The sequence below is a fragment of the Girardinichthys multiradiatus genome, chromosome 1, assembly GCF_021462225.1.
Source record: "Girardinichthys multiradiatus isolate DD_20200921_A chromosome 1, DD_fGirMul_XY1, whole genome shotgun sequence".
Taxonomy (NCBI): Eukaryota; Metazoa; Chordata; class Actinopteri; order Cyprinodontiformes; family Goodeidae; genus Girardinichthys; species Girardinichthys multiradiatus.
Window position 1 is genome coordinate 23,459,669 of NC_061794.1, and position 27,438 is coordinate 23,487,106.

A 27,438-nucleotide genomic window follows, 5' to 3' on the forward strand; every position below is an offset into this window, starting at 1 on the left:
GCGTCAGCTTTGAAAGATAAGAAAACAATGTAAAAGGAGTATCAATTTTGAAAAAAGTATGTTTGTATACAGCAAACAAATACTTCTAATATTTGACGACCAGTTTTTTTTTTGCATGTTTCCAGTGATGTTTTGAGGATTTATCAAAGAAAAGATTATTTAAATCGGCCATGGGTATGAATAATTATGGTTTTAACTTCACTCAAGTGTAAGACATATTAAAACATTTTATTGCTAATTATAGGCGTGTGTGTGTGTGTGTGTGTGTGTGTTTGCACAGTCTGATTTTTTGTTTGAACATTATTTTGTAGGTGTACTGTTTTCTTCGGTATTTCTTATTACAGACGTCTTACCTTGTGGATAAAAAACGAATATTCCTCTGTTCGCTTGTTTTTACTTAAAAAAAAGAGGACTTGATCAGGCGAGGCTCCTGATAATTATTGCTGCTGCTTATTTACACCTTTACAACATTTCAACAACAAAAAAAGGTGACTTACAGACCACTGCACAGGCAGAAGTTCAACACTTCCAGCATACAGGTGAGTCTGCTGTCCGTCAGGCGTGGGTCAGTCTGTGACGTCGGCGCAGCCTCGCCGTGCGCAGGGTGGAGGAGCTGTCCAGGGTGCTGGAACTTCAGTCTACTCTTTAAATTAGAAGAAACGGGAGCAAAAATATGTGCGCTGGCTGTACGTAAGAAACATGAAGACAATCCTATAAAGAAACTTTTTTACAGCCACTGAAGACAGCTTTTGAACAACTCGGTTATTTGCTAAAGTTTGTGAAAGTCGGAAATAAACGTTGTTCCCTTCATCATGGACCTGTTTCCAGCCCAGGAGGCCGCTAAAATCTACCACACCAACTATGTGAGGAACTCCCGGGCCATCGGCGTCATGTGGGGCGTGTTCACCATCTGCTTCGCCATCATCACCGTGGTGGTCTACATCCAGCCCTACTGGATCGGGGACAGCGTCAACACGCCGCAGGCCGGGTACTTCGGCCTTTTCCAATACTGCATCGGCAACGCGCTCACCTCGGAGCTCATCTGCAAGGGCAGCTTCTTCGACTTCAACTCCATCCCGTCGCCGGCCTTCAGGACGGCCATGTTCTTCGTGGGGACCTCCATGCTGCTGGTGGTGGGAACGATGGTGGCCTTCAGCTTGTTCTTCTTCTGTGACGCAGGGACCGTCTACAAGATTTGTGCGTGGATGCAGCTGGCCTCAGGTCAGACACTTTTATTACACACAACCACAGTACAATTAAGACAGTGAAATATACGCAAAAGTCTTGAGTCATTGTATTTTTCTAAGACAGACCTTGTAATCTCAAATATGTTCTTAGGATATCTGAATGTTCTTTAGCCTTTCATTGTGTTTATGTTTATTTGTTGAGTTGATTTGCTTTTTGTTATTGATCCTGTGCTGTTTGTTTCTGTTATTTGGACTTTACCCTTTCACTAGTTTTCTGTCCAATTCCTGAAAATTGTCTGTTTGTCAAACCACTCATTTCATATGTGTGAAGTGGTTATTTTGCTGCTTGGTGATTCAGCAGAGAATCAAAATAGAAAGATAGCAACGCTATAGCATGTCAGCTTTCTCTTTTTCCTTTAAACCAATAAACTTAAATTGGATCCGGATAGAGTAAAGTTAAAATGGCCATAATTCGATATTTTGAATTAAAAAAAAGCTTACAATGAAATTATTCTAGGGAAAATGGATCTTAAGGCACTCTGCTACAAGCAGCCGGTTGAAAACATATAACCTGGTTCAATTTCTTTAAAATCTGTAATGTTAGGTCAAAAATAAAAGTATATTTTATTTCTAATCAGGTGAATCCTGAAGTTATGAGCTGTAAACCTTTGCTGTGGTTTATAACAAAGGTTAAACTGAAGGATGTGTGTTTCTGGTCTTGTTTCAGGTCTTGGCTGAATTTGTTTTCTGTTTCATAAGGACAAGAATTTTAGATCCTATTGTTATACTTTAGATGCCATCTTAAGGCCTGAAACACCTAACACTCGTTCCTCCATTTGTAAAGTTTTCTCATTTTCAAGCAAACATTGCACAATAGTTTGCTGTCAGGTACAAGGACTGCAACGAAAATGTATGAAAAAGCAGGGAAAGTCTATAGAACTGAGTATCGTCCAGAGCTAAAGGTCACACCCCAGTGCTTTACCCTAGTTGTCCCTACCTAAACCCAGAAACTCAGCAGTGTGTCTGTGTGAGATAATAAGGTAATTGTATCATCAGCCAACATCACACCTCTCTGGTTTCAAGTGTGAAGCATGTGTTCATGTATTGTTCTTCACTGTGGAAGTCAGCGTAGTTTCTGGTGTCAGAACTGACTCTGACACCTCTGAAGGTAGATTGGGTTGCATGTAACAGGATAAGGTGTTGGTGACCTGATAACTGATTGTAAACTGCACAAGCCAACCAGAGTATATAAAACCGCTATGTTAAAACCTTTTATAATGTAAAGCTAATGTGTAGCTACATAAAAGAAAATGGGAAAAGATGCAGATGAAAATATACAAGAGGGCGAGGATTGAACTTTTTGACATTTATAACAGAACTCAAATCAAGGTTAAAATTATGAGCTACAGGGACTTACTGCACTTTTTTGGTAATTTCTGAATCCCTTCTCTAGCTGTGTTGATGGCGATGGGCTGCATGATCTACCCTGATGGCTGGAACGCAGCGGAGGTAAAGAGGATGTGTGGCCAGAGAACAGATAAGTACACCCTGGGAAACTGCACCATGCGCTGGGCCTACATCCTGGCCATCATCAGTATTTTGGACGCCATTCTTCTGGCTCTACTATCCTTCACACTTGGTAATCGGCAGGATAAACTATTGCCAGATGACTTTGAGATGAATGAACCAGGTGAGGCTTTGAAAAAGTGCATGACTTGAAATTACCTAGGCAGGTAATTTCTGCCTAGGTAGACTGATATCCATGTTTAAGTGCAACTTATAAAGAAAATAGGAAAAACCTCAGAATCTATTACTTTACATGGCAGAACAACAAATAAATTCCAAAAAACAAAGAGGTTTGACTCATGTTGCAATCATCAACATGGAGGGCAGCTTGGTGGCATAGTCTCAAGTTAGGAAATTGTCTCTGTGCATTAATGGGTTTATTCCTGGTACCCTGACTTCCTCAAACTGTCCAAACATGTTAATTAGCCTATCTAAATTGCCCTTAGATGCGTTTCAAACGAAGCTGACCGTCTTTCTGACCTGTTCAGGGTGTTCCCATTGACTGCCTGAGAAGCAGGTGTAGAAAATGGATGAATGTATTAATTTTAAGAATTGTTTTTTAATAAAACAAGTTCAGTTACACACTTTTTGGAAAGTTCTGAAAATAGTAACCAAAATGCAGCCTGAACTGTTTGAATGAAAGAAATCTTTTAGGAAGCAACAATGAGCAAAATGCCTAAATATTCCCACCTTTTTTTTTTTTTTCAAACAAGTAGCTCAATTTCTAACATGTTTGAAATATTTCATATTAAAAATATTTAACCCAAATTCATCTTAGTCCTTTATAGATGACCAAAATTACTCTTACATTATTATGCTGACCCTTTCCAGTGCTTAATAGCACTTGTTTTCTTTTACAGACAAGTCATAAACTTGTGGATCTTCAGAACAGAAGAATGATGAAGATCCCAGTTTCATGGAGTGAAATCAAACCTTTTTTCTCTTCGAAGCTGCAGTGCTATTCATCTGTAATATTTTTATTCTGTCTCCAAATAAACATGTACACAGTCATTCTGTACTGTATGAAGATCTGTTTTTATTGAATGGTGTGTTGTACAGGTTTCTCTCTAACAACTCACACAAAGTATGTTTTTTGAATGTGACGCTAATGTAATTTGTACGTTTTAACTTTAGGTCTCTGCAGATAAAATAGTTTACTTTGATATGATCGGTTCGCTACACCATCACACATCAGCTCTCACCGACTATAATTAAAAACAGGTACATCATCCCTCAACAGTTGGCCATACATACAACCGTGCTCAAACATCTTCCATACGCTTTATTAAAACACAGCTACCCAGCTAAATCTTTTTAGCTAAGATATAAGATTTGTTAAAAACTGTACATAACTGTAATATACATAAAGGCAAACTCTTTGGTACAGATATATACAGTTTATTTTTTTCTCCCCACCCCTCCTTTAAATTGGACTTTAACATTTTCTCTCATTGAAACCTTTTATCCCCCTAAACCTGAATTGTAATAAGCAAATGAGAATACCAGCCTCCCATGAGAACAAATAGTCTCATTTTTTATTAACTACCTTCCAAATACCAGGTGGCATTAAGTTTGTTATGGCTAAATATGACCTACCTAATGAGTGTCAGAAAGACTCAAGAGAGCCTTAGAAAATATATGAATGTTACTACAGTCAGTGTAAATGTCAGCCCAGTGTGCAACTTCCTCAACCTACTTTACAAATACAAACTGTATACCCCTACATGTGAGATATAAGGTAAAATAATTTAAAAAAAGGAACACAGCACTAATGAAATGTATGAGGAAAAAATAAGTCCTTTTTTAAGGGAACAAAGAAATTAAAGGCTACATATCCTTGATTTGTTTGAGTTTTAGTGCAGGAGTGTAACAAACAAGGACGATTCACAAGCAGAACAATGACTGTTTTGCTCCTGGTTGAAGGGTCAAACAGAGCACAACAGCTGGAGCCGACATCAAATAATAAATCCACTGGATTCCTAACATCACGCAGAGAGGAGAACAGACAAGTACAAAGCAAACATACACAGAAGCAACAGCTCAACAAGAGCATAAAAAAATCCAAAACAATGAAACAAAAAGAGAAATAAATATCCATCTGATATGCCCAAAGTGGAAAGTGATCTGTTGCAGTCTCTTAAGGAAGTGGGAAGGAAAGGGAGGTGCAACGCCTGAACATGTCCACTAAAGAGCGAGCCAGGGGTGGAGCAAGCACTCTGCAGCCGTGGCTCTTTTCTCTGGGACCAGCTCCAGCATGGGAAGTAGGAAGTCAGAGAAGCACTCTGCTTCCTCATGGGGCCACTCGTATTTCTCGACCAACACCTCCAGCAGGCCCCACGGCTTTAGCTTCGTGATGTGTTTCAAATCCCCTGCAGACAAACCACATGGACAGGCAATGCTGCATCAAAGGAATGTGATGTTACTACAAAAAAAGGACACAGATACAGAGCCTTGAAAAAGTTTTTATACCCCTTGGACCTACATTTTGTCATGTTATAACCACAAACTTTAACCAGTTTTATTCAGATTTGGAGTTTTATTTTATTTAAGCCCGTGAAAATGTAGTTTATAATGTAGTGTAAATTGTAGCACATAAATGCAAAGTGGAGAAAAAAAAAAAACATGACATGAAAATATTTTACAAATAAAAGTTTAAATAACGTCTGTTATGACGGCGTGTTGGAGCCATGGAGGAGTAAATTTCCACAAAAAAAACCCCCCAGGAATTTCTAGCCTAATTTCATAGATTTACAAGAAAAAAACTTGGGATATTTGGATCAGGGAGAAAGTTTGAGCAAAGTTCAGTTTATATTCTGAGATTAGAAAAAGAATATCAAGCACAAGTCCAAAACTATCAAGACATGGCCGTTCACTTAAACTGACAAGCTGGACAAGAAAAACATCCTGAGAAGCCACCAAGAGGCCAATGCTTACTCTGCTCTGCAGAAGCTCCAAAGAGCCACAACTAAGGTGAGTGAATCTGTCGATACAACAACTATCAGTTGTGCTCGTTACAAATCTGCCCTTTAAGGAAAGGTGGCAAATACAAAACAAGCTAAAATGGTTCCCATTTTCCAAAAGCCATGTAGGTGACACGGCAAACGTGGCTAAATGTACTCTGCTCAGATTGGAGCAAAATTGAATTTTTGTACTGCATGCAAAACTCTACATGTGGTGTGAAATTAACTAATTACATCCCCCTGAATCCAGCATCCCAGCTGGGATGCACCGGTTACAGCATCATGTAGTGGAGGAGCAACATAAGGGGCAATTCCTAAAAGAAAACCTGTTGGAGGCAGCAAAACACGATGGAGATTTACCTTCCAGCAAGACATAGATCCCACACATACAGCCAGAGCTACAACTGATACATGAATACATTGCTTGTAACATGACAACATGGTTAAAACATCGAGAGGTATATATAGTTTTTCAAGGCACTGTACCTGTGAATTATCCCAATTATATATTATATTTATAGTTACAATTTCCTGTTTACCCATTTCCAAATATAATGTGTGAATATAAATACGTCACCAGTCTGAGCAAAAAACATTTGATTGAACAGAAAGAAAATCAATATAATAATAATAATTAAAAAAAAAAGAAAAAGAAATTGAATCTTGACACTTTCTTTTTACCTTTCTTGGTGAAAAAATCCTTGGAATATTTGCCGGTCATTATGAGTTTGCGTGGGACAGTCCCCAGCAGCTCAATGATCAGCGCTATGTGGTCTACACAGCAGTGGGTAACAGAAAAGGAAAACAAACATGTGATCAGAGGGTGTCTCAGTCAGGCCCACTCTGGGTGTGTGGGTGGAGGGTTAAAGGAGTCGGAGTCCGACTGACAGCACTGCTCACAATGAATAATCAATCTTTTTTTATGAGGCACAAAATTATTGCTGTAGTGACAACAATTTCCTTCACTTAAGGGACAACTGAGGTGGTCAAGGAAAGTGGTTCCCATTTTTTTCCAGCTCCCAACACACGAATAAACAATGCAAGAGTGCACCAGCATTTCTACTAGGGAAATTGAAAGGAGTACAAAGACAAGACAAACAGCATCAACAGCCTTTCATATATTTGTAAGTACAGCTTTTTTTATCTGTTCGAAACATCTACAGGATAAATATACTTCACCATTATCATTTTTGTTATTTAGTTTAATTCATAGAGAGGATCTGAAGATGCCACACTCGTTACCTCATAGCCACAAGTGGAACATTGGTCTAGGACATTTATCTCCACTAGTTTAGCAGTTTGTATGAAAATCATCCTGAGGGCCACATAAGGACCACTGACTGACCTACCTCTGCTCTAGTTCTAGAGTCAAACTGCTGCTGGGTTATTAAAAAGACATGCATTTGGAAAAATGCATAGGGGACCTATTATTTAAATTTCGTTTTTGATCGTTTTTATCCTTCCATTTGGGTCTAATGCTTCTACAAACAATCCAAACGCAATAAAAAAAAACATCCTGCCGCAGCGCCGATGGTGTAGGGCAGGGATGTCAAAGTCAAATACACCGAGGGCCAAAAAAACAAATTTGCTACAAGCCAAGGGCCAGACTGGTTCAATGTTTATTAAAACATATTGAAATGATTGCACATAGCCTATTGAACCAAAACCTAACACAGAGTACATTATTTAATAATTAAATGAATAAAGCAATATTTTGTTATGGCTCTGTCAGTAACCTCAAGGGGAAACATTTTCAACAGGCAAACAGCAAAAAATGTAATTGGTTTGAAAAACAAAGTATGTTTCTTAATATCAAGTTGAATACATAAATAAAAGTGTGTGCATTATAAACTTTATATTGCATTATATTCTTTCATTACAGCCAAACTTTCTACACAGAAGACACACAGGTTTGCCTTTTGCCTCCGTGAACATGTACTCTGCCTCCCACCTGGCTTGAAACCCCCTGTTCTCAGCATCCACCTCACGTTTAGCCATGTTTGAGGAGGGGTACCTGAAAGTTGATCTCTGCTGTGATTGCTGATGAACAATTGTGCGCGCTACAGTGACTTCGCGGACTACCATTGCATTGTGGGGAATGTAGTGTTGGTGCGTGCAAAACGCCAGTGGGAGGCTGTGGCCTGCGGGCCGGTTCTAATAGTAATTAAATATCATCCAGGGGGCCATAGATAATTGATTCGCGGGCCGACTTTGACATAGGGGTTAAGTGCGTGACCATGTACAGAGGCTACAGTCCTCGAAGCAGCTGTCCCGGGTTCGAGTCCCGGACTCAGCGACATTTGCCGAATGTCTCCCCCTCTCTCTACCCCTCTTTCCTGTCTGCCTACTGTCAAAAAAAAAAAGGCCACTAGTGCTGAAAAAATATCTTTAAAAAAAACATCCTGCCATTTTTTGGCTATAAATGAATGTTTTATTTTTTCTTCAAAAGCTGTGTAATTGTGACATCACAATCACACTGGCCCCTAGCAACATTACCTGAGTCCAGCCCCTGACTAGCAACTGAAGCGAAACCCCAACCACTTGATTTTCAGTAGGGAATCATGTCTCGCCGGCTGTTTTTTTTTTACCTTACACACGCTTTACTATGGTTACCCTCAAAGGCAGATGTTCTGTTGTTGGCTGCAAAGATCCACATGTGTCCATGCACATTCTCCCGCTGTGGGATAACAGAGATTCATGGCTTCATTTTAGTTTTGAGGGCAATGTTCCAGTCACATGCTGAAGACAGTACTAGTTTGCGTGAATCACTTAACTATGGACTGCTTTGAGAACTCACATCAGTACACGTCAGGATTTGCAGATAGACTGAAGAAAAATTCAGTCCCTAGTGTTTGTGGCAAATCTGCAGACAGAAATGTAACTACTTATTGTTGTGTCTTTTAAGGTTCGTTTTCACGTGGTTGGGGGCGTGGCCAGATAAAGCTAATTTGCATAAAAGTGACAGAGCCCTAAAACATCTCATTCTGAAAGGAGCTCAAAAAAGGTGAAACTGAGGAGGTAAAATCTTATATCTGAGAATGGTTTTGTGCAAAAAATGTAAGAAATATGTTTTGTATAGCCCATAGACCCATCACAAATAATTAAAAAGGTATAATAGGCCACCTTTGAATTATGAGATTTCTTTTAGGGCTTAACAAACTCCTTGTTTGACGACTCAATATAAAAAAAGGCATTTTCTCCTAAATTGGGATTAGCCTGATAATATAGATTAAGGTGTGATTGGGGTGAGCTGGCATTCTCTCTAGTGTGATGCTTGCTCTGAATGTTTTTGGTGCCGACTGTCACTGCTGAAGCCACCATATCGCACGCAGCTGTCACCTGTTAAAACAAGGCTTAATGCATTTGTTCTTCTGTAAAAACATATCAGAAGATCTGCTGATGGTGTTGAAAGCCCACTGTGTAACAAACCTAATCCTGATAACACAGGATGTATTTTAATGTGAGGTGTGAATTGCCATAGAGACTTCTTTGTTTCCATGCGAATTAGCCAGCATGCATGTTAATACCGGGTCAGAACAAGGCCTGTGCTGTGTGGACTTAGATTAAAGATGGGACAGGATCCTTGTTCCTCTCTTCAGAACTATTTTGCAGCATATTTAATGAGCACAACTCACTCCAACAGAACCAATGTAAAAGGAACTAGGAGTATTTTTATGGAGCGTTGGTCATTTCGATCCTTGGCAATTACAAACTTTTATAATTTTCAACTTTTATGAAACAGAAGAACTGGAACTCTGGTACTGATCATGCATTAATACATACCAGGTTTCACAACTGAAGGCTTAGTAATCTTTTCAGAACTTCCTCTAGTTTAGTATAAGGAAAACGAGGTTATGGGAATCCAGTGAACATCGACCAGCAGAAGGTTGCTAAATCAATAAAAAATATACAAAGACTTTTTCATATCTATACAGTAATTCATGAGTTTTTTTAAGTATTAGCTGCCAGAGGCTAGTCTGTAACTAATTATGTCTGCTTTTAGTAAGTATGCCCTGATTGTTTTATTCCTTTTCATGACTATTGTCAAATTTAGATTATATTTTCCTTTGTTTCCTTAATTTTCTTTTTTGCGAAATACTTTTCTATGTTTCCTTTTCTTTATACGTTTTGATATTTTTCCTCCTGTGCATAAGCGTGCTGTCAGGATCTTTCTCCTTTCGTCCTCGTCTCCACCTTTCCCAGAGTGAGCCACAGACAGAGGGGTGGCGTACCTCTCTTGGTGAAGTATTCCTGCGAGTATTTCCCAACCAGCGTATAGTGGCGAGGGATTTTACCAAGCAACTCAATCATGAGAGCGAGGTGGTCTGGAAATGAGGCACGTCACAGGAGGAGGAGGTAGGAGAAGAATAGGATGTCCCAATGATGGAGAGGAGAGGAGAGGAGAGGAGAGGAGAGGAGAGGAGAGGAGAGGAGAGGAGAGGAGAGGAGAGGAGAGGAGAGGAGAGGAGAGGAGAGGAGAGGAGAGGAGAGGAGAGGAGAGGAGAGGAGAGGAGAGGAGAGGAGAGGAGAGGAGAGGAGAGGAACAATCTGTTAGGCACAATGGATGATGATGATGATGATGATGATGATGATGATGGACTAGGTGATGACAAGCAAATACTAAAATATTCTGGAATATTCAAACCATTAGGAGACAATGAAAAATCAAATAATGGATTATGACTAAAACAGATGAATAAAACGACATACTCCGACACAAAATACCAGACAACAAATAAAGCAGTGATGAAAAGCCAGGTGGGATAAATATTTAATGTGCAGTAAGTAAAAAAAACTCATTCACAGCTGCCTGAAGCCTGAGCATCAGCACATACCTGACATTTCAGAGCAGAATCACTACAGCACAGAAGGTTCAAGGAAAGCAGCACGCTGACATTTACATACAGGCCGTGCAAGAGATGTGAAGGAAACATAGGGAATGAGTGATGACAGCATTGAGAATGAAGTAAAGAGATGTGCCCCATTTCCAGGGTGACTAAAAGGGTTTGAAAGGTTGGGAAATAAACTCAGGAATGTTCCTTCATAACATCATTAATTCATGAAATGAACTCTCTTGTTTAATTGCTAATACTGTAAATATCTATGCAAAGTGCACCACAAAATACTATATAAACTGCGCAATAATTTAAAGTGAACAGTTTGGTTATTAAAATATTTTACAGTAGAAACATCAAAGCTAATAAACTATGAGCAAGGCTGTGAGGGTTTTTGCAGAAGCAAAACCTTCCACCAACACCCTTACTCAACAGTGAAACAGGTTTTAAAAGTGCACCCAGATAAAGCAGTGATGCTGCACAGTTAAAAAGGGAATAAAACAGGAGAACGAACAGGAGGAGAAAGCTCCAGCATTACCTTCATCCCTGGAATAATCTTCACCAGAATGAGGTTCAAACAGATAGTCACCCGTGGCGAGCTCAAAGGCCTGAGGAAAAGGAGAATCACCATTATGACAGGAAAAGATGTACAGCCTACATGTACACAAAGGTGTCCACTCATAATTTTACTGATACATTTTCAAATTCTGCAGATAATTGTTTTTTTACTTTATTCCCAAACCATTTCAGGACTGAAACAATGAAATAAAAAAAGAAACATTTGACAAACTGTAAAAATTAAATTGACTTTATTAGAATGTTACATTTTCCTCTTATAGAGCTCTATCTTACGGCCAGCGTAGGAAGATCCATCGGCCAGACTGGAAATCAGAAACTGTTCCAGTAAATAAAACAACGGCTTCTGGCCTCAAACCACAGCTCACGTTGACTCTGTTATAACCACCGATAAAAATGCCCGAAATGCAAGATACAAACATTATCCTGGCAGAAACTTATTTTAATATTGTACTGATTATAGTAGCACAATTTTCTTCATAATGACTCACTTGTTTTTAATAATTAAATAATACAGCTGTTAGCTACAAAAATAAGAGATCCAACCCACTGTTGAAATAGATGGTATTTTAGGAATTGTTCCCTACCAATTTTTATAACTGTGACCATTCTTTTATTCTTTTTGAATGCCGTACACTTGCATGCCAATCAGGGATTTATACATTCCAGAAATGTATATAAAATATAATCCATGAAATGCAAATTTTTCACTTTATTACCCGGGTAAAAAAAAAAAAGAGCATCTCAAACTTCATACTACAAATGCATTTAAGTAATAATCGTTGCAGCCGCTCACCATGCAGGCTGTGCTCCAGATGTCAGCTGGCGTACTGTATCCTGCACCAATGAGAACCTCTAAAGACCGGTACTGTCGAGTCTGAATGTCTTCTGTGAAGTGCTTATGCTGGGAGAGACACAAAGAAACAAACCCTTAAAATGTATGCCACACCACATAAAGAGATTACAAACTATTTGTAACTTTTACAAAGAGAAAAATATGTAATTTATAAGAGTCGGCTTCTTATATTAAAGGCAAATCCAAAACACCAAAGCATTCATTTTTTCGTATATAGATAAATTTGTGTCTAGATCCTCCTTGTATGTTCTGTTTGCAACAAGATTTCATCCGTAATTAGGAAATCCCTACGATCATTAGCTACTTACCACCCAGCAAGCATTTCCCAGATCTGCAATCTTGACCTTGATCTTCTCTGCATTGCCTGGCTGGAGAGGGTTAACTAACAGGGATCCTGCAGTTAACTTGTCTGCATCAGAGCAGAAAAAGAAGCACAAAGGCATGAATAGATTTTTTAAATCAATACTTCAAGGCTCTCACTTGCAAAGCACACAAACTCAAAGACCATGCTGATATGCCGATGTTTGACTGACCGTTTCTCAGGCCTTCCTGGATTCGGTAATGACACTCAGTTTCATCCTCCTCATCCTCATTGTGCAAAATGTTTTGTTCAAGTTCTCCCTCCTCCAGTCCTGCAGGAAGGCGTCTCCGAGTTACTCCACTGCTGTGAGCCCCTCTGCCGTCCAGCTCACAGTACAACTCATTGAAAGCTGTAGACTCCACGCCATTGCACAGTGGGTGGACGGGGGACTCTTTTCGTGGCTCCTCTGGAGACTCTGCATTCCCATTGTGCTGGTCTTCATTTGTACAGTTGGACTGCCTCTCCTCCACCTCTGCATGGCCATTACAGTTGGCCTCTGGTAGTTCGTCTGGTCCCACTCTCATGTTATCTGGAGTCACACTCCGCTCTGACGTTTTATAAGAGAGACGAAAAGAAATTAGTTTTGATCCAGTGTAACATTTGTTCCTTTATATTCAAAAATATCTCCAGTGATATTGGCTTCTTACCCGCTGATCCGTCGTCTCTGAACTCCTGAAGAGACACGTGTCTGAGAGGAGCACAGGCTCGTCCCTTGGGAGACTGTGGGTCCTTATCTTCCTCGTCGTCCTCTCGTGTCTCTGTGGTCTTCTCCATCTCCTCCAGGTCCATTATGCACTTCTCCAGCAGCTCTGCCTGACGCTTCTGTTTCTTTTTTAACTTCTTCTTTTTGTTCTTGGACATTTTCACAGTCTAACAGAAATACAGAAAGAAAACAAGATGTCAAATGTTGGATATTTGTTTTAGAAACTGGAGAAGGCTGTGAACAATAATAAAGGATGTATACCTGTTTTGGGGCCGGTGCTGTGCTTACTGTAAAGACAACATTAAATGAGAACAAATTCTTACAATGTCTGCTGAAATATTTACATTTTATCTTATGCAAGTCAAGTCATACTTGCTGAGCCAGAGGGAGGTGGGGCCCCGGCCCGCTGCCATTCTGTAGCTTCAGCTGCAAGCTTTCGGACATAGGGCTCATCAACGCTCATCAGGATGTTCTCTGGTTTTATATCCGTGTGGATAATCTGGCACTTTGTGTGCAGGTAGTCCAGACCTTGAAGAACCTCAAAAAATAAACCACAAGAAAATGATTATTCACCTGTAAATTATATGGGTGAAGATGAAGCTTTTTTTCTTTTTTCTTTACGCCATTTTTTTACAGGTTCTTACTAGACAAAATTAGTCAATGCCAAGTTATGTCTCTGTGAAACCATTGCTGTCACTTTTCTATCCTGACAAAGAGGCACCGACATACTGAAAAAACAAGATATGCTTTAAATATAGAAACATTATATTTCGAAACAGTAAAACATCATCAGGATGTGTCTGTATTTTCAAAGATAAATTAAATGTTGTAGCTCATATTATGCAGATTCTTCAAATAGAAGAACGCTTTGATAGGTGTCAAGTAAGTGCAACTCAAAGCAAAAGTCAACAAACTAGGAATGTCCTCATCTGCTCCCAAGGAATATCTCAAGACCAGATCCCAGCATGTTTGAATATTTAGCAGAGTCCTATTATCGTCTTGCTTTCCAGTCTTTTTCGTCAGCCGAGCTGTAAATGCTCTAAGCATTTCTTATATTTTTTTAATTGAGGGTTCCAATCTGTTTTTTCAACATGTTTATGGTTTGGAAGGACATTTTCCACAGAAAGTCAGGGTGTTGGAGTTTTCACCCACCAATAGACAACGCAGGTACATTTCTGAAGAGGCAGGTGAACTTGATCAATCTACATTTCATCATGGTAGGTTTGCAAATTTAACAGAACAGCATTCAGTTCCCACAACTGACCTGTTAGGGGAAGCAATGCCCATTGGCTGCTAATACACTGCTGCAAATACCATTAACATTAGAAAAGGAACCTAATATTAATGTAGTGTAACAGTCCTGGTGCAAAGCAAGCAAACTTCCTTCAGTCAGAAATCAAGAGATAAACAATTTTATTGAGGATTGGAAAATAATGTTTGGTGAAAAAAGTTTTACATTTTAGTCCTGCACAAAATTATTGCAGTTTTAATTGTTAGTTGCAAAATTAGATGTTTGGGTATTTGTTGGAATAGTGAAGAGTGATAATACACCTGCTGGGTCGCTTGATATTTAATAATTTTTTTTAGAACTTTGGTCTTGTTTGTGCAAACTGCATAAAATGTAGCTACATTGTGTATTAAGTAATTAGATTTTTTTTTAAATATTTCTACACAAGTTATTGATTAACTTTCTGTGTCCCCTCAGCAGCTTTTTATGCCACAAATTTCATTTTTTAAATATTCCTCTGCAGTTGGTTTTCTTTGTTTATTTTTTCCTCCCTTTTTTTGGTGAAAATCCCTTTCAAATTTCACACTTTATCATTTCCCTCAAGGCAAGAATATGTTTTCATGTCTTGTAAATATTAGGGCAGCAACTAACAATTTTTTGCTAATCCATTAATCTGTCAACTATTTTTTCGATTAATGTATTAATAATTGGATAGCAAAAGCTGCTTAATAGGAGATTTTTACAGAATTTGAACCAGGTGAAGCTAAAGCTATGCCACTTGAAAAGGTCTGGATTGAGCACATTTACATAAAAAGAAGGGGTTTCATCTTAAATGCAAAATGTATGCAATGTTTGTAGAAATCTTTTCTAATAACTGCTCTAGGTGGGTTGTTCTTTCAGCAAATGTAATGTTTTAGAGTCTATTTACTCCAGTTAACGATTATTCGATAACTAAGTTAAATTATTTCAATAATCAATTATTCAATATTAATTCAAGTAATTGTTTCAGTTCTAGTAAATTTATCATTTCCATATATGGATGGGAAAAAAGAAATTCTAATTTCTGAAAAGATTGCACAAAAAAACATAAAAGTGGAACACAAGTTGTGTTTCTGTGAAATGTGACATTTCCCAGATCGGATAATTCCCTTTGTGAAAAATTTTTATTTGCATGTAGTTTACCCTGCAAACTGGTCAAAAACAGAAAGTTAAAGCTACAGAGGAAATGCGAACGCAAGGAGATTTTCAAGAGACAGCAATAAGGCAAAAAAGATTAAGGAACGGGTCACAGAATGTATTGCTCTGAATGACCATCACTGGTTCAGGAATATTGTTTTTTGCCTTTTCTGGAGCCGCTGGATCCATGGTAGGCCCTACACTCTACACCCATGCAGCTGTACAGCACTACCTGAGCTGAATGAAAAGGTCTGCCATCACCTGGAGGGTATGTTATCTGATGTGACTGGAGACATTTGCAGTGTTTTCCCAGTGTCAGTGTTTAGCCTCAGTTCACTTGCAACATTCCTAATTGATCAAAAATGTGCTTTGTTTCAGGTCCAGCCACGTCACAGGCCTCATGCTGCAGAGTAGTTCAGGAGGTGCTAAAAAAATGAGGAAATAAAGCTCGTTGCCTACTTTATTTTATGTGATAATGCAAGAAATGCAAAAAGATGCGATCAACGGGATGGGGATTAAAATACACAACTGCTTTGCGCCTAAGCTTCAGTCGGTCATGAATGATGAACTGCTCTGACAGCACAACAGCCCATAAACAGGAGCTACAGAATAGATAGATAGTAATTTCAAGTACTTCAAATTTCCATGAAGTTAATGAGGTGTCAGTCATCCACGCAGCACTGGTTTACATATATATATACATATATATATACACACATTTATATATATATATATATACACACATTTATACATATATATATATATACACACACATATATGTATATATATATATATACATATATGTGTGTATACATATATATATATGTATATATATATATATATACATATATGTGTGTATACATATATATATATATATATATATATATACATATATGTGTGTATACATATATATATATATATATATATACATATATGTGTGTATACATATATATATATATATATATATATATATATATATATATATATATATATATATATATATATATATATATATATATATATATATATCTGGATCGATCGATAGATATGAAAGTAAGTAGTTTGTTTCTTTGTTGTTTGTCATCACCAAATTAACAGGAATGTTTCTACAGTTTATATGTGCTCAGTTACCACAACATGTTCTGCCCCGACTGGTTTTCACCCTCCATGCAGCCTGTGGCTGCAATGCTTAGCCTTCATGGTGACTCATAAGCTTTAAAGAGGTGTGACTGAGCTTCTCATGTTACCTGTCTAATGATGCTCTTCACACAAGACAGGGGCAGCCCTTGGTAATTTGACTTAATAATCCATTTTAACAAGTGATGTCCCAACACCTCAAATACCATGCAGACATCTGGAGGACAGCAGTTAAGACAGTAACACTGTAAGGAAAACAAAATGTCCAACAAAATGGGAGCATGTGAGCATTCATGAGCATTGGTTATCCAGAAAAAAGGGGCTCTCGGATTACAGCTGCAGCAATCCCTCTGTGGCATTCAGGGGATCTTACTCTGCCAGTCTGCTCTGATGCATGGAGGTCCTTTTGGGTCACGCATAGCTCCACTTGTTACACCAATGCCCTGCTCTTTAAGCTGTTACACTTAAATCAAATAATGACTCCTTATTCCCCACAACATGTTTTTGGGAAGTAAGGTTTCATCTTTATTAAGAAGCACTTTCACTACTCAAAACATAATTTAAAAACAGGATGTCATATTCTGCTGTGAAGGATACGAGTGCCGTTGACACCAGAGATCTTGAAGTCGTCTAGTAGCTGGACCACCATCTCACGCTTTGGATCGTCGGGGTCTGAGTTTCTTACCTGAAGATGAGAGAATGTCACAATGCAATCAAAACAACCTCACCATTTACTCATACTAAAGAGTTGGCACTACAGAGAGCTATTTGCAAAATCCAGCTGCCGCAAAGACTGTTTCTTCTTCCAGGCTGTCTCTCTGATGAACACCTTCCAGCCAGAGTAGTCAGAAAGGAAACAATATTGGGTTTATTTTAATCCCTCCAAAGTTTATATACCTAAACTTAATGTCTGTATGCTGAGAACGTGTGAAACCGTCCTTCCCTCTGCACACAATTTTGGCCAATTAAGCTGAATATGATTACACTGTATCAAAACAGGTTTGCTGTTCCTTCTTTTGTTTATTATTGAAAAGACTTTGATGCCATGAACAATGAAATAACATTTTAGAAATAGGGAAGTGTTTACATCACGGGTGGAGGCCATGTGGCCATTGGTTTCAAAGATTTTGCACCAGTGTATGCAGCTAGTTGGCAAAAACAATAAGACGTCAGGGAAATCTGTACAAACAAATGTATAATCTGTAAGCAGGGTTATGCAATAACAATGGTGTCTATGAGCAGGTGTTCTGTAGACCTGTGGTTTCAGTGTGAAGCTGATGACGTAGATCTAAATGATGGAAAAGAAGACAAGCTGGAAGTGAAACTAGAGTTTAAGGACTGCAGAAATTCAGAGGTTTGCATGCACTAAGTTTACTATGGCTTTGAACAATTTAAGAGGGTCAATATGATGATTTCATGGATTTGTGAGCTTCTAATAGGTTAGTTTGACATCTGATTTCTTCACAGCCACGCATGTGGATGTATTTCGATGCAACACCCCAACCACACTCCTTCCTTGTGTCATACCAGAAGAATCAAAGGAAACTTTTCAAGATAGTCACCCCAGGTGAACATTTTTCCAGATGCTTGAAGCCACTACCTTTATGTATTTTAAACAATTATATGAAAGTACAAAAACCATGGAAATCTACAACAATCAGTCCAGAAATACATTTTTAACATTACATTTGGAGGAAAAAGGGGGAAGCTCGCAAGCCTGAGAACACCATCCCAACTGTGAAGTAAGGGTGCAGGAGCATCATGATTTGGGGGACTGGTGCATTTCACAGATGGTATCATGAGGGAAGAACAATATGTGGATACACTGAAGCAACGTTTCAAGACATCAGCCAGGAAGTTAATGCTTGGGCACCAATGGGATTTAAGAATATACAACAAGCCTCACCATGGAAAATTCGAGGGCAGAGCTGAAAAGGTGTGTGTGTGTGTATATATGTGTGTGTGTGTGTGTGTGTGTGTGTGTGTGTGTGTGTGTGTGCACGCGAGAGAGTGAGTAAGTGAGGCAGCCTACAAACCTGACTCAGTTAAACCAGTTCTGTCTGGAGGAATGGACCGAAATTTCAACAAACTATTGTGAGAAGCTTGTGGAAGCTGACCCACAATGTTTGACCAAAATCACACAGTTTAAAGTCAATGCTACCAAATACTAACGAAATACATGCTAATTTCTGAATTTGATGATGGTAAAAAGAAAATTCAGATTATTTTGTCATTTAGCAAACAGATATAAGTTTGATAATCCTAACCATCTTAAAAACAGGAACGTTTAGTTTCTTTTACCGTCAGATACTGACGAAAATAAGGCTATGAGGTTTTTTATACAGTGTAGGTAAATATCCAGTTTCAACAGTATCTCCTAGGGCTGCACTGCACATCCAAGTTAAAACCTAAAGCTGTAATAGAGGTAGTGGGAACTAGCACCACCCACTGGACAGTACAACTGCTGGTTACTATGGAGACCGAACACAGGCTGTTGGGGAGACATTACTGATCAAGGAAATCCACTGCTTTCTATGCAAACTCCAGCTGCTGCTTGGATGTCAAGACATATGACAGATACTGCATTATCCCAAGTGCTCATCTGAAGGAAGATGAACTTCACAAATATCATCCAAGACAGGATGAATACAATTTTATGAATCCATTTTAAATATATGTGAAATGACAAATTTATATATGTTGGAACAATAAATAGGAATTCACATCCCCAGTGTTCTTTTTACTATAAATGGTCCCTTCAGCCTAGTCCAGCTTGGAGTATCACCCAGTTGTGATTAATATTGGTCTCCAATGTATTCACTACAATTCTGAAAGCAAAGCAAAGTGACATTTGTTATTTTAAAACATGTTTAGAAGTCACTGATCGTAGAAGGAACAATTTGTCCAACTTTCCAGCTTCACTGGAACAAAACGATCCTTTTGTCTATCTGTTTCCGAAACAGGCGTAACTGAATTCAAAATCTGTGTGTACACATTTCTCCAACCTCTGTTTTTACACATGGAAGCTGCAAGTGTTCACACAAATGTTATTGCAAGACGCAGCTGGACATTTATTGCTGTCCTTGTGTTCATGTGCTCATTTTTTAGTCAACTCTGCAACTTACAGATTTAAGGAGTTTGATCTCATCCACAGCCGTCTCAGTGTAGTGCTCTGCGCTCTTCACCACCTTCATTGCAACAAACCTTTTAACCCTGCAATAACAATGCAAGTAATGTTGGCTAACAGGAAGCAACGTACAGACACAAGTAAAAACTGTAGAAAAAAATACAGGATCTTAAAAAAAAAAAAATAAAATAAAAAAACAGAAAAGCCTGCAGTACAAAGAAGGTGAAAATGTTTTTTTCATACTGGATGTCCCAGGCGAGCCACACGGTTGAGAAATGTCCCCATCCCAGTTTGCGGATTACATGGTATTTCCCATTATAAAGGTCTCCTACCTTTACATGATGGTAGCCACCTAAAACAGAAGAAAATACCTCTGATTGAACAGTTCAACAGAAACAAAAGACAGGAAGCACAAGTGCACACAGTGTGATAACTGGCTAAAAATTAACCAAGGCAACCATTTGGCTAATGTCAAACGAGCTCCTCCACAACCCAACTTTCCACACTGAGTTAATAAGCAACCAACAATGCTTTGTGGATGTTTGTTACCTGGAAAACACACTAATGATTTTATTAAATACTGAATTTGTTTTCCCAGAGCAACTGGAATCTAGTGCATTAACACAGGACTCACCTTTGCAGTAGTCATTGGGGTCCTCCTGCTCCTCGTCATCCGAGCCCAGAATCTCCTCAGGTTCCTCCGGCTCCTGAGGTGGGCTTTCTTGTTGTGGTGGTTGTCGAGATCGAACATTTGGTGGCTGTCTGATGAACGGAAAAAACACAAAACTACTTTAAGAACAGGGCTTCTTCTGTAATTTGTGTTTACGTACAAATAAAAAAAAAAAATTAATTTCAAATACACTAATGAACTGAATTTCTGTGAATTAGAAACAAAAAAAACAAAAACAGTATTCTAAATATCTGATCACAACAACATAAATCAACAAAAATATTGATTTATTTTTGGCACATTCCACTTTACTAGCACACTCCTGTTTTATAATGAGCAAAGAATACAAAGGGTTTGCAAACTTAGTGAGTAATAATGTTTAATTAATAATGGCAATTTTCAATTTGGTCAAAATAACAGTTTTTTCCATAACCTAGTAGCACTAATTTAAAATTAGGCTTAAACTAATTTGTCAATGAAATATCCGCTGTAACATAAAATGGTGCAATCAAAGAGCATAAATGAAACGTCCACAGTTTGTTTTGGTTTTTAAAAAGGCCAAAAACCAGCCTTCTGAACCTGTGGTGCTTTATGTTAAACAACGTTTTATTGTGCCGTCTTTGCTGTAGTGTTAGTTTGGTTTATCCTCATTAAAAAAATAAATAAATAAAAAGATTAATTTTGTGATTATCTGTTTTCCCAATAAATAAACTTTAAAATAAACTCATATCCTGTAGATTAAAACCAACATTATCACAATAACACCTGTGCTGGCTGTATTGAGCGAATATGAAAAAGACTCAGAATGTCTGTTTTTCTTGTATTAGGGAGACAAAAATACTTGTGGGCCTACAATGAAATAAACACAAGTTCCTGCTTGGACTTTTTAAATGTTTGAAATCAAACTGAAGATTAGACAAGTGGTAAATAACAAGCTGTAAAAAAAAAAAAAAAGAAGAACAGAGCATAAAAGGCAGGTGACCGAGAAGCAAAAACAGTTGCACTGGAACATTAGTTATTTTAAACGCCTAGTTTAACTAAACCACAAAGCAAATCTTTGTTTAGTAGGCAAAGCTAGAGGACTAACAGCAGCAAGAAAAATTTGCCCAAACCAAAGGCTGTAAATGCATGTAGAAGATTTTACTTATATTGAGTATGATTGTAATTTAGTTTTGTTTTAATGAAAAATGGACTAAATTTACATAACACTTTCCCAGTCATAACGACCACTCAAAGTGCTTTACACTAGAGCCACATTCACCCAACTGCACTCACAAACACGCATACATTCATACACCTTGTAGCTTAACACCTCGCCCAGCAACTGGAAACTGGAACTGAACCCACAACCTTTGGATTGCAAGATGACCAATGTTCCCACTAAGCCACAGTTTCCCCGTACAGTTGCAAAGCAGAAAATTACAACAATATAAAGTCAGTCTTCTGGGTTCATTCAACTTTCCCATTCAAAGTCAATAATATTACAATCTATTTCCAAGGTTTCTGGAAATCTGTGTGTAAAGATAGGTTTTTATAATGTGTATAACTTGTGTGCTCCATTTTAGTCTTCATGAACTGCGGTCATCTTGGCCGAACCCCTTTATACATCTGATTACATTTCAGTCTCTCGTCTGGTTAAATAGAATAAGACAAAATAATAAATACAAAATAAACAACAAATGTCTACTATGTTTAGATTGTAATATTTGTAAGCTTCATGCATCATGGAAAAACCTGTACACAAAATGTTTCCTATCATCTGAGGTACCATCTGCTGTAAGAGTGCACCTGTGTCTGCAGGTTCTCGTCATTATGGTTAGAAAAGTGACATGAAGAATAGGTTGATGTGGATAAACCTTTTTTTTTTATTTTATCTGGACTTAAGAAAAGAAAGTTTAAAGAAAACAAAAACATTTTATCCTGACCTGGATGAATACTACAAAAACTAATTTCATACAGACTGCCTAAGAACCCTAATACCTCATTAAAACAGACGAAATTCAAATATGTACTGTAGTGTAAGTGATATATGAATGTTAACAGGTAAAACATAGAAAAGGTTGATTAGTTACCAATTGTAACTATAAAAAGGAAAAACTGGAGAGAGAGGAGAGTCGCTCAAATACGACGCTGGCAGGTTCAGTTTCTGTCAAACTGGTGGTTGGAAATCAGAAAGAAAGACTTCAAATATTCTGTCCTTACTACTCTTTATCAAGTTATTTGTTCAAACAAGCCGGCACAACTGAACAAGAGTACAACCAACACTTAAATACCCTAAAATGTATACATGAAGTTCATAAATTCTACTACATTGTATTCTCTTCTCAACATTCCCTGTTAAGGGTAAAATACTGAAGGTAAAATACAATGTAGCAGATATGACATTTTAATATAATTAGATTTTTTTACAGTGATTATACAAAACTGAGAAGAGTGATTATTTCAGCTACAGAAGCAAAAATATGTTTTACTCAGCCACTCAGTATGGTCTCATATATGAATGTTCCTCTTATCAACTTAAAACCCAGGCTTCGCATTTTTTCATCCACAGCTGAGAATAAAATCTCCAATTTTGAGTGGCACTGAAGAAGACAAGTTCATTGTTGAATAATATCCTAAAACTGGGCTGCAGTGTAATCACTTTAAGCATGGAAGTAGCTGTATGGTCCAGTACTTCATTTGGTCCAGTCTTGTTTTTCCCCAGGAATCTGGCATTTACAATATTAACTGATGCACTAGTTAGGGCTAAATTATATTCTAAAAATAATCAGTAATGATAAATCCAGATTTTCATCGTGCTACTCCCTCTCTCTCGTGTGCTTCCAATCCTCTCTGTGACCTTTAACATCTTGGGAACTTCCAAATGTGTGTCAGTGTGGACATCTGCTGCAGTGAGACAACATCGAACAGGCCGAATATTACACTAAACACACACAGTGTAAATCAATGAAACTTATTTATATTAGCCCACAATTAATCCACTCCAAACAGTCCTTTGCAATGTTAATACAGCCCAGACCAATACTGCCATGATGCAATAATTGCAATTTAAAAGGGCAGCCTGGCACAAGTTTATACTGCACACTCTGTACATATATGACAGATATGTAATGGGCTCTATAAACATCCATGGTTCTGTTTATTATGCAGTATCTGAACTGCTGAAGCCAGCAAAGGTGTTGTGCACATATGTGTGCTGCTTATGTCAGAGTTCTGCACCAGTCAATTGTCGCCTTCGTCCCCGATGTGGCTTCAAAACAATCATGGCGCACAAAACATCTGTTTCAGTGATGAAGGAGCTGGATTATAAAATGCTGAAAAAGTTTCCAAAAGCAGAAAGAATCTGAAGTTTGGGACAGACGTGAAGACACTCAGGGGTCAATGATGAGCCAACAGAAAAGACAAATACCCCCTAGGTTCTTTAAGCAGCTGGATGAACTAGTGAAAAACATTTTCTTCCTGCCACATTTTCCACTGAATAAATGTTTTAGGAAACGTTTAGACTAGAATCAATCAGTACAAATTATGCCCATGTTGCATAGAAATATCACAATCTTCATTGTGCCGTTTTATATACAAAAAGGGATTCATAGAAACAAATTTTGTTTCAACTTCAGCACACCCGACTTTACACCAAACTAAGTACTAAGAGATTTTTTTTAATGTTAAAAAGACAATCAAAAAAAAAATATCTTAATTTTATTTGGGGTTTTTCCAACCTTACTTTTTACTTTATACCTACATCTCATACTTTAATGTGTCTTAAATCTATGCCAAACTTGGCTTTTAAAAAATAAACTTCAAATGAACATTGAAATGAAATAACTTCACATTTTTTTAAATCAAAATTGCTATTTAGATCTATCAAAAAATGTGTCTAAAAGTAAAATTTAAAAAAATATCTCTTAGCATCTCTACTGTAATGCCATGCTAGCTTGATCCATGAGGATCCGAGTTGTTGATCCAAGTATTTTCTAAGATAACCGTTTTCAGTGAAACACCATGCTTCAATAGGCTGATGTGGGTTTCTTCGTTCTCTAGTTTTAAATATAGCTCAGGCTGTTACATAACACTCTGTAGGATGTCACTAGTGCCGTTAGGATTATTAGATTGTAAGATGCACCAAAAAAATCAGTTGGACATGTCGATTCTTCACCAGTTTGTTTTCAGCTACACGTGAGACATTGTTAAAACACATCATATCCTGACAGTTTTCTTAGAAGGGGACATAGTTGATTTATTTCAAGCCAATAAAAAAAAAAAAAAAAATTGGCCTAAATATAATCAAAATAGGTGTCACTTTATGCTCATGAACATGACGCAGAACAATGAAAGATATGGAACCCAGACAAGTGAGACCAACTGTTAGATATAAGCATCAGTGAGCCCCATTTCTCTCATTTGTGCTCCAGTTGCTTGATTAGTTCTTACACTACTGGATATCCCAACCTCTCAAAAAAAGGTTGCAGTTTTTTTAATTCATTCATCCATTTGTGACGCAAATTAAAACTACAAAGTATATAAAGTCTTTTTTTTTTTTTTTTTTTTTACCTATTCCTGTCCAACAAAAACATATTTAAATGAACTTAAAGACAATATCCTTTTTTAATTAACTAAACATTTCATGAATTAAAATTCTACTTGAAGTATATAGGCATATGCTAAAAAGAAAAAACCTGCTGATTTAACATGCGAGCATGCTTAATTATTCTGTGCAAGGTCCAGAGTTCATCAAGTTTTTAACCCCTTTTTCAAAAAAATATTCAGGATTTTTACATTAAAAAAAATTAAGGAGGAATGTTATTTTTGCTTCAAGGCAGAATATTCTCCGTCACTGTTTTACAAGGTGCAACTATCATTTTCTACAGTACCATGTAGCCTTTCGTCTGAAAAAAAAAAGATACCATTAGCTGTTATTTGTTGGCAGAACATTCCTCAAAAATCATTTGTTAAACATGTCATGGCAATATCTCAAGAAATTTGACTTTTTTTATGGTTTTGGGTCACAACTATTTATAGGTTTCAAATTTAAGGGACATAAATTACCCTAGAATTTAACTTTTTGAAACACTGCTCATCTTAATTTTCAACCTACAAACATGATACTGGAATCATTTAAAAGCTCTTAATGTTGTTTTAGTTTGACTTGCTTTGATACAATTAATGCTGAAACAATTAATATTTTAATCGTGATTAATCTATTACTGAAATAATCATGAAATAATTTAATAATCAAATATTTGTTAACCAGAGTATACAGACTGTAAAACATGCCATTAGCTGAAAGAACAACCCACTGAGAGCAGTAATTAAGGCAAAACTGTAAAACAAATATATACATTTTGCATTTAAGATGAAAAACCTTCGTCTGTAAATATGCTCTATCCAGAACCCCACAAGTGCCATAGCTTTAGCTCTAACTAGTTCAAATTCTGTAAAAATCCCCTATTAAGCAACTTTTGTTATCCAATTATTAATCTTAAAATATTAACAATAGTCGGCACTTTAAGCAATTAGCAAAATTATTGTTAATTGCAGCCCTGGATACAACTACTTCGAAAATTTGGCTACCATAATTACTTTAAGCACAGCATATTGTACACCCTGAATGGAATGATTGCTAAAATATAGAGCTGCACAATATATGTGTGTGAAATCATCAATGTGTGGAACATCGCAATGGCAAAAGACTTTGGTGGGTGAATATATTTCAAGTGCCATGCATTAAAAATCAACAGTGATACTTTTGGCCAGCCGGATGAACTTTCACTGTCTTTTATGTCCACACCAGATTTAGATCTTAGTGATCAAGATGCTAAAACCCCTAAATAAAAGTGGGGGTCATTAGGAGGAGGAAAAAAAAAAAAAAAAAGAGTAAGTAAAATGTGGCTGGATCGCACTACATATCATCATCATCACAATATTCAATTACATAGCACTTTTATGTTTTTCATAAAATGTGCAGCCCTACTAAAATATGATCAAAAGCTGTCAAAAAACACTACACTCACATAGGCAAGATGCAAAACACAGAAAGCTGTGGAAGCGAGCTGTATGAGATCCATTGTTATGAGATGAGCTGAGACAGTTGCATTTGTAAATCTCACACACCAGTCAACCATGCTGTCAACGTCAGAGAGTAAAAGTGTGAAACCGCAGGATCCAACACGATTTAACTGAACTCAGCTGACAAAACACAGGCCAATAAGATGTTCTATGGCACAATATTAAAATATGACACGTAAAACGACAGTAAGCCTCACTTTTTGATGGTCTTTTTTGCCTTGGCCCTCTTCTTCCTTGCCTGGAGTGCCAGAACTGAAAAGAGAGGAGAAATAAATCATGTTGCCATTGTTTGTTTGTCTTTTGACCTGCAGCTGACACTCGAGACAAAAAGGCATGAAACAAAGAAGCTCAGTTTAAACTTCATTTGCATTACAGGTTATGAACTACCCAAGTATGCATTGAATTATGCCGTGTTCATGGCAACCAGCAGCAGTCAGACTTTATTGACAACAAAAAAAATGTATGGGTGCACCCCCCTCAGTCTATGTAGAAACCCCGTTAACTAACATCACCCACCAACGGCAGCCGCACGGCAACAACTCGGCATGAAGTAATATCGCACGCCATACCATAAATATACCACAGCGTCAGGGGTTTAGGTTGTGTTAAATATAGTAAGAGCTGGAAAGCTAAAAGTAATGCGTTAATCCTGACACTGATGCTAAAGCTAATGGAGCTAACCCGCTCCAGCGCACTGCGTGACAGACGCGTTGAAATAATCCACATATACAGACGACGGCTTGTCCACACTTTACATTCGTAGCAGCAATAGTGACACCAGATATACAGTTATCAGATGCATAGCTTTACGTAGTCGAAACGGTCCGCAGGGTGTCGCGTAAAGATTTACCTTTCCTCTCCATGGTGGCTGGGTTCGTAGCCTAGCAGCTAGCTACTCCACCAGTGATCGAATGCTCCACGCATGCGCACTGGGTCGTTTTTCCACAAGCAGCGCTTCTCCGGTGACGTCCACACCTGAGCCTTAAACCT

At 37.8% G+C, this 27,438-nt stretch overlaps 2 protein-coding genes across 4 annotated transcripts; one reads left to right on the plus strand and one right to left on the minus strand.

Moving 5' to 3' along the window:
- The first annotated feature begins 661 nt into the window (after nucleotides 1–661).
- lhfpl5b (LHFPL tetraspan subfamily member 5b) lies at nucleotides 662–3,764 on the plus strand. The gene is made up of 3 exons (XM_047368803.1): nucleotides 662–1,221; nucleotides 2,641–2,877; nucleotides 3,614–3,764. The coding sequence occupies exons 1-3, from the start codon at nucleotides 813–815 to the stop codon at nucleotides 3,622–3,624; spliced, it is 657 nt and encodes a 218-aa protein (XP_047224759.1). The 5' UTR covers nucleotides 662–812; the 3' UTR covers nucleotides 3,625–3,764.
- A 5-nt stretch (nucleotides 3,765–3,769) lies between these two features.
- srpk1a (SRSF protein kinase 1a) lies at nucleotides 3,770–27,438 on the minus strand. 3 transcript variants are annotated; one of them, XM_047368777.1, is made up of 17 exons: nucleotides 27,299–27,438; nucleotides 26,646–26,700; nucleotides 20,347–20,474; nucleotides 19,956–20,064; nucleotides 19,711–19,798; nucleotides 17,183–17,270; nucleotides 16,696–16,802; nucleotides 13,417–13,582; nucleotides 13,306–13,331; nucleotides 12,989–13,211; nucleotides 12,514–12,888; nucleotides 12,289–12,389; nucleotides 11,921–12,028; nucleotides 11,087–11,156; nucleotides 9,946–10,038; nucleotides 6,395–6,487; nucleotides 3,770–5,122 (listed from the first exon to the last, which is right to left on the minus strand). In XM_047368777.1, exons 1-17 carry the CDS (start codon nucleotides 27,309–27,311, stop codon nucleotides 4,938–4,940), a joined length of 2,028 nt encoding a protein of 675 aa, XP_047224733.1. In that variant the 5' UTR covers nucleotides 27,312–27,438; the 3' UTR covers nucleotides 3,770–4,937. The 3 variants fall into 3 exon arrangements, with proteins under 3 accessions (XP_047224733.1, XP_047224750.1, XP_047224741.1); XM_047368794.1 differs by lacking the exon at nucleotides 6,395–6,487; XM_047368785.1 differs by lacking the exon at nucleotides 9,946–10,038 and having other exon boundaries at nucleotides 27,299–27,437.